Genomic DNA, 7,500 nt, shown 5'->3' with positions numbered 1-7,500 from the left:
TGGAGTGTTCTGATTGGGGCTTCGTAGCGAGTCACGCGGGCCGCAGGGTGGGGGCGGGGCTGTGTGACTCCACCCCCCGCAGGGTGGGGGCGGGGCCGTGGGAATCCACCCCCTGCAGGGTTGGGGTGTTTCTGGATTGGCCAGGGGGGGCGCTGTCTTTCTACTTCCTGTCAGCTGACCGCAGGACACGCCTCCACACCTTCCACTGCAGCTTCACACAGCCGCTGTTCCCCGCCTTCTGGCTGTGGGGGGGCGGGGCCTCCCTGGACCTGCTGACCCCCCCCACCTACTGAGAGTGTATGTGTGTACTGTGTGCGTGTGGGTGGGTGGGCGTACTGTGTGTGTGTGTGTGTGTGTGTGTGTGTGTGTGTGTACTGTGTGTGTGTGTGTGTACTGTGTGTGTGTGTGTGTGTGTGTGTGTGTGTTACCTCCTGGTTCTCTCTGGCTTCTTGAAGCTCTCTTTCCAGCTGTTCAAGACGACCCACACGCATCTGGAAACACACACACACACACACACACACACACACACACACACACACACCCACACAGAGTTTAGTCTCCAGATGTCTACATCAAAAAGTGTATCCAAAATCTTTCCAATAAGCGGCCAATCAGGAGAGCTCCCCTTAGCGGTTGGCCAATCAGAGCTCACCTGGGTCCTCTGCACCGTGAGCTGATTGGTCCCGAAGCGTTCCTCCATGACGGAGCGCACCTGCTGCACCTCGAACTCCAGCTGCTGCCGGATCAGGTCCATCTGGATGGAGAACTACAACCGGGCCAGGTCAGGGACCTGCACCAGGGGCCCGCACCAGGGGCCCGCTCCCCCATCAGGGTAGGGGTGTGTGTTACTGTGTGTGTGTGTGTGTGTGTGCGTCTCACCGTATCCATGTGTGTGTCTGTGTGTGATTGTGTATGTGTCTGTGTACGTCTCACCGTGTCCATGTGTGTGTCTGCGTGTGAGTGTGTGTGTGTGCGTGTGCGTCTCACCGTGTCTCTGTGAGTGTGTGTGTGTGTGTGTGTGCGTGCTCCTCACCGTGTCGATTTGCGGTAATTGTGCGAGCCTCTGTGTTAGTCCCTGCAGCTCGCTGTAGAACCAGCACCTCTCCCGCTCCTCCCGCTCCATCTCGCTCAGAAGCAGCCTCCTGTAACCATGGCAACCTCCTTACCGCTACGCTGGGATGGAATCTGATCTGCTGTAGTGTGGCGTGTGTGTGTGTGTGTGTGTGTGTGTCCGTGCGTGTGTGTGTGTGTGTGTGTGTGTGTGTGTGTGTGTGTGTGTGTGTGTGTGTGTGTGTGTGTGTGTGTGTGTGTGTGTGTGTGTGTGTGTGTGTGTGTGTGATGTGGTCTCACTTTTCACGGTACAGCTCCTCCACATGCTGCTCATTCATTCGTCCGTCTCCACCAATCAGGGCGGCCATGGGCGGGGCTCCGTCCAGGAGGGCGTCGTCGGGGACAGTGTTCTGCCGGGAGGAGGAGGAGGAGGGGGGGCGCAGCGGGCCCCTCAACAGGGCAGAGGGGGGCGGGGCTAATGTGGAGGGGGGCGGAGCTAGGGCCAGGAGGTCGTCCCGCCCCGCCCCACTGAGGGGGGGCGGGGCGGGGCGGGTCTTCAGCTCGTAGTAGTTGGTCAGGTCCATGTGAAGCTCTGCATCCACACAACAACAAGGGAAACTCTATTGATCCAATTGGATGACTGCATCATCATGACATAATCATGACATCATCACGTCATCATCATGACATCATCATCATATCATCATGACATCATAATCATGACATCATCAGCATGAGGTCACCTTTGAGCTGGTCCAGGACGTCGGTCCGCCCCGAGGAGGCCAGTGTTCCCGCCTCCTGGTCCAGTTTAGTCTGGAGCTGCTTCAGCACCTCCTGGAGGAGGAGGTGGGGAGAGAGGAGTCGTCAGAGTTTCAGAGTGACGATGGGTGCTGTGTGGTAATGGTAACGTTGTTCTAGAGATGCTAGCGGGATGCTGTAGATGCTAGCGGGATGCTGTAGATGCTAGCGGGTTGCTGTAGATGCTAGCGGGTTGCTGTAGATGCTAGCTGGTGCGGTACCTTCATATCTGAGGTCTCGTTCTCCAGTTTGAACAGGTGGTTGGAGTTGTCCTCCAGCTCACGCCGCAGGTGGGAGTTCTCCTTGCGGAGGGCCTGCACCTGGTGGGCCAGCTGGTCGTAGGACGCCGCTACCGTGGCCATCGTCTGTCCTCACTGCCGCCGGCTGCAACACAACAAACTACAGTTTACTACAGAGTCTGTGCAGCCAGGAGGGGCTGAGGGAAGCACTGTCGCCCCCGTCTGGTGGGAGGCCCCAGGCATCATAGACCCCCCCCTGCTCACTGCTGTTCATCTGAAGTCACTGCAAGGCCCTCTCGTTTAAGACCAAGTGGTCAGAACTCTGCTGGCGGTAGAACTCAGCTGGCGTTAGAACTCAGCTGGCGTTAGAACTCTGATGGCGGTAGAACTCTGCTGGCGGTAGAACTCTGCTGGCGGTAGAACTCTGCTGGCGGTAGAACTCTGCTGGCGGTAGAACTCTGCTGGCGGTAGAACTCTGCTGGCGTTAGAACTCTGATGGCGGTAGAACTCTGCTGGCGGTAGAACTCTGATGGCGGTAGAACTCTGCTGGCGGTAGAACTCTGCTGGCGGTAGAACTCTGCTGGCGGTAGAACTCTGCTGGCGGTAGAACTCTGATGGCGTCAGAACTCTGCTGGCGGTAGAAATCTGCTGGCGGTAGAACTCTGCTGGCGGTAGAACTCTGCTGGCGGTAGAACTCTGATGGCGTCAGAACTCTGCTGGCGGTAGAACTCTGCTGGGGTTAGAACTCTGATGGGGTTAGAACTCTGATGGGGTTAGAACTCTGCTGGCGGTAGAACTCTGCTGGCGGTAGAACTCTGATGGCGTTAGAACTCTGCTGGCGTTAGAACTCTGCTGGGGTTAGAACTCTGAGCGGTAGAACTCTGCTGGGGTTAGAACTCTGAGCGGTAGAACTCTGCTGGCGGTAGAACTCTGCTGGCGGTAGAACTCTGCTGGCGTTAGAACTCTGAGCGGTAGAACTCTGCTGGCGGTAGAACTCTGATGTAATCCGAACTCTTCTCTTTCCCCTCCTCTGACAGCCACCTGATTGCAACACGCATCTCGGAGTGTCAGGCAGACGTCAGCACCTGGACGACTGCCCATCCCCTGAAGCTTAACTTCTACAAGACTGAGCCCGTCCTAATGCCAGGGACATCGCTGTATCTCCATCACCAACCGCAAGACACCTCAGTGTGGTACTGGACATCAGTCGCACTCCCCATCTCCCGCCTCGACTACTGCCCCTCGCTCCTGGCTGACTCCCTGCCTCCGCCGTTAACCCTTTGTAGCGTGTCCAGAAGGCTGCAGGCAGCGCGTGTTCAACCTACCAAAACTCTCCCATCAGACCCCCTCTTCAGGGACCTCCGCTGGCTCCCTGTAGTAGCTCGCATCAGTTTCAAGACGATGGTACTGGCATACAAGGTCGATGGAACTGCCCCTGCCTGGCTCGAAGTGTTGGTCAGACCACACCCCAGCTCGATCCCTCTGCTCAACTACCTCAGCTGGACGTCTGGTACCGCCGTCGCTAAGAGCAACCAATGGTTGAACAACAATGTCCCAACTCTTCTCTGTTCTGGTCCCGCAGAGGTGGAGCGAGCTCCCTGCCGACGGCAGGACCACAGAGTCGCTCACCAGCTTCTAGAGACTCAAGACTCACCTGTTCAGAGCTCCGCATAGCCACCCCCCTTTATATATATTACTGTAACGTCTGTTTGATCAGTCAGAAAGTTGTTAAATTCCAGATGCAGCCATGAAGTATAAAAATAAAGACAAATGTCAAATCCTGATCAGCTCTGTGCTCGACAGATCCTCCTCACTCTGCTTCTCTGGGTTCCACCTGATGTCTCTCAGGGGTTCAATCTCTACTGCCAGAGGTGGGAAGGGATGATTGGCTTTTCTACCTCAAGTGAAACACAGGGAACACCATGTTGAGCATCAGAGGCCTGAGCTAATCTTTAGGTTTCTGACACCATCTTTCTTTCTCTCTCTCTCTTGCTCTCGCTCTCGCTCTCTCATGCTAAGCTACGTGATCGGGCTAAGCTACGTGATTGGGCTAAGCTATGTGATTGTGCTAAGATCAAGATAAAGATGAGATAAAGTATACTTTAATGTCCCCCAGGGGAGAAATTCATCTTTGGCCTCAGGTAGCTTAGCAAGCTATGTGATCATGCTAAGCTACATGATTGTGCTAAGCTACGTGATCGTGCTAAGAAACGTGATTGTGCTAAGCTATGTGATCAGAAGCTCTGTGGTGGATTTGATTGTGTTTCAGGGATAAGGCAGAGGTTTGTCGACTCTGCTAATATCGCTAAGATTACGATTTTTCATGCTGAAGGGATGGGGCCATTTAAAATAAACACTTCTTTTAATTAAAACTAGAGGACACAAGAAACACTTGAAATGACTGTAATAATCAGGATAGCTCTAGCATGTCCTGGCATGGTCAAAAGAGCTACAACTATACATATCTATACCTATATATCTTTATATCTGATATATAGAGATAAAGAAAGACATATAGATATAATTATAGAGATATAGATAGATAGATATTGATATACAGCTATATCTAGATATCTTTACATATCTATGCATCTATCTATATATCTATAGATATAATTAGATACCAACCCAATGACAATACATAGGCCAATATTATATGACATGATGCATTATATAATGTAAACACCTACTGTATCTAAACAACACAATGATAATATATAACAGAATATAAATATATGGTAGAGCCCGAACTACAGTATACACTAAACTACAGGATGTAGGCCTGCTTCAATATACCAAGGTGCACAGTTAACTACTGTGTGTAGGCTTATTCAGTGGTAGTTATCATTAAACCTTTCATTCGCATGTTTAAAACACACACACACACACACACACACACACACACACACACACACACACACACACACACGAGCGCGCGCACACGCACACTCTGCAGGCCTCGCTTTGTGTTTGAGGCGCGTTGTTACCGGGGCGGGCCCGAGCGGTTACCGGTCCTGTTATTAGAGGTCCGGTCCTCCGGTCCGTTACCGGTGCATTCTGCTCGGTTCGGATCTATAACGTCGTGTTATCCGACAGCAGCATCCTCTTCCACCCCTCCCCCCCTGCTTAAAATTCTCATCAGGACCACTGTGGCGTCGCGCGCAGCCACCATCTTACAGCGATCAGAACGAAACGTAATACCACATCTCTCATCATCGTGTCTATCGTCTATTTATTTTCTCAATATCGAATCGATGTCATCATACGGTCGCTCCTACCTCATCGTCCGCTCGTGTTGATCTCTTTAGGGCGTTGGGCGCGAGCGGCTCCGGGAGAACGGGGATGCTGAGTTCACTGCGTGCGCTGCCGGAGTCTGATGTCACATCTCTCTCTCTCTCTCTCTCTCTCTCTCTCTCTCTCTCTCTCTCTCTCTCTCTCTCTCTCTCTCTCTCTCTCTCTCTCTCTCTCTCTCTCTCTCCCTCTCCCTCGCTGTGTGTGTGTGTGTGTGTGTGTGTGTGTGTGTGTGTGTGTGTGTGTGTGTGTGTGTGTGTGTGTGTGTGTGTGTGTGTGTGTGTGTGTGTGTGTGTGTGTGTGTGTGTGTGTGTGTGTCTCAAAGATGAATACTGAACGTTCACATGAATAACACATTCATAACTATATAAATGTTAATTGCGGTAGAATAATGAATCATCGCTCTTTGTGTCACATGACAGGAACTGGAGGAGTCAGCAGGGGGCGACAGATCCTCATCCGGCCACCAACCAGCAGGGGGCGACAGATCCTCATCCGGCCACCAACCAGCAGGGGCTGTTGGTTCCTCTCTACAGGTAGGACACACCTGAACACATAAACACATGAAGGTTAACACATGAACACATAAAGGAACACATGATATATAATATATTATTGATAATTGATCATTTAAATATATGATGTATATTATTGATAATTGATCATTTAAATATATGATGTATCATGCTTTTAAATGAATGAATATAACATATTAATCACATTTGATTTATGTAACATAGTAATTCCACTTTAAATTCATATAAGATATTAATCAGACTTTGGATTAACATAAAATTCATATTAGATTATACTATATATGTTTGAATAATATCAATAAACCACATTAACCATGGTAATCATTGACCACCTTCCCGACGTCCTCCGAGCGGCCGCCAGGGGGCGCCACGGGCCCGTTAAAGCTCCTCTCGGTCGGGGAGGCGCAGTCTGCAGCCCGGGGCTAGCCGGTGGATTCCTGCCTCCTGACGTCAGCCAGACTCTGACTCCACAGTCTGGTCTGGAGGAGTCCAGGAGACCCAGACCCCCCAGAACCTGACCCCAGCCTATAGATAGCTCTCACACACACACACACACACACACACACACACACACACACACACACACACACACACACACACACACACACACACACACACACACACACACACACACACACACACACAGAGCTGGTGTTCAGGTCTGTCTGTCTGTCTAGGGTTCCTTCATGATGTTATGTATTGAGGCAGGGATGGGCATCTTTCATGATAAGCTACACAATAATTCTAAATAAGAACAATATATTTGTATTGATACATCTGTATGTTAATTTAACCAGCATACATTCATTTCATATTTTCCATGCTGTGATGCATTTTTGACATGTCATAATCCTTTTAAACGACAAACACAACAAGTTTGTTTTAAAAGAAACAACAATAGCCACATGAGTGATTAGTATTTTTTTCAGTGCAAAGGGCTCACATACATCATCATTCAATGATGGCCCAAAACTGAAAAAAGTTGAAATCTTTCAGGACTGATATGGTGTCTAAGCAAACCAGACACATGGGTTTGCCTTTGAAGTCTATGATCAGATACTCTGCCTCCATCGATACTGAAAGGTACGGTTTTCTTGATCGAGTTTTCATTAAATCTTTTCACTGCTCATGGCCACGGCTCTGTCTTCATAGGTTAGCTAGCTCATGGCCATGGCTCTGTCTTCATAGGTTAGCTAGCTGTGGAGCGTGCACTGTGGCTGCGGGGTCGTCTGGGTCGCGTGAAGCGTCACGCCGGAAGGTGCTAGCTTCATGCCGGCCAGTGCTAGCTTCTCGCCGGCAGGTGCTAGCTTCACGCGGCCGGTGCTAGCTTCACGCGGCCGTTGCTAGCTTCACGCGGCCGGCCGTCTGCTGCTCTATTGGAGTAGCAGCGCCGCAGAGTCAAGGTGTCGGGCTAATCTACAGCAGCTAATGAGAAATTGCTTTTCTTGTGTTCCTCTTATAAGTTGTATTATTTTATATTGTTTCATAGTTGAGGGGAGCAAGGCATTTCATTGCTGTTGCTGATCCAGATGCCGCAGACAACAGCCTTCCGAGTTGCAATTGTGACGTAATTTCCGGTCTCGGAG

The 7,500-nt window shown here is 50.8% G+C and overlaps 1 protein-coding gene across 1 annotated transcript in view; it reads right to left on the bottom strand.

The window, feature by feature from the left end:
• The window catches only part of apc2 (APC regulator of WNT signaling pathway 2), a 15,408-nt gene extending 13,198 nt beyond the window's left edge, over positions 1-2,210 (bottom strand). Inside the window, exons 1-7 of the mRNA XM_056594737.1 lie at positions 2,070-2,210; positions 1,794-1,884; positions 1,580-1,642; positions 1,351-1,525; positions 1,034-1,142; positions 653-766; positions 429-491 (exon numbers count right to left, since the gene is read on the bottom strand). Coding sequence (XP_056450712.1) covers positions 429-491; positions 653-766; positions 1,034-1,142; positions 1,351-1,525; positions 1,580-1,642; positions 1,794-1,884; positions 2,070-2,210 — 756 coding nt within the window. The remainder of the gene's footprint in view (positions 1-428; positions 492-652; positions 767-1,033; positions 1,143-1,350; positions 1,526-1,579; positions 1,643-1,793; positions 1,885-2,069) is intronic.
• Positions 2,211-7,500: the final 5,290 nt, after the last annotated feature.

The sequence above is a fragment of the Gadus chalcogrammus genome, chromosome 7 (assembly GCF_026213295.1).
Source record: "Gadus chalcogrammus isolate NIFS_2021 chromosome 7, NIFS_Gcha_1.0, whole genome shotgun sequence".
NCBI classification, from domain to species: domain Eukaryota; kingdom Metazoa; phylum Chordata; class Actinopteri; order Gadiformes; family Gadidae; genus Gadus; species Gadus chalcogrammus.
Note: the sequence above shows the minus strand (reverse complement) of the source record. Positions and strands in the feature narration are given on the sequence as shown.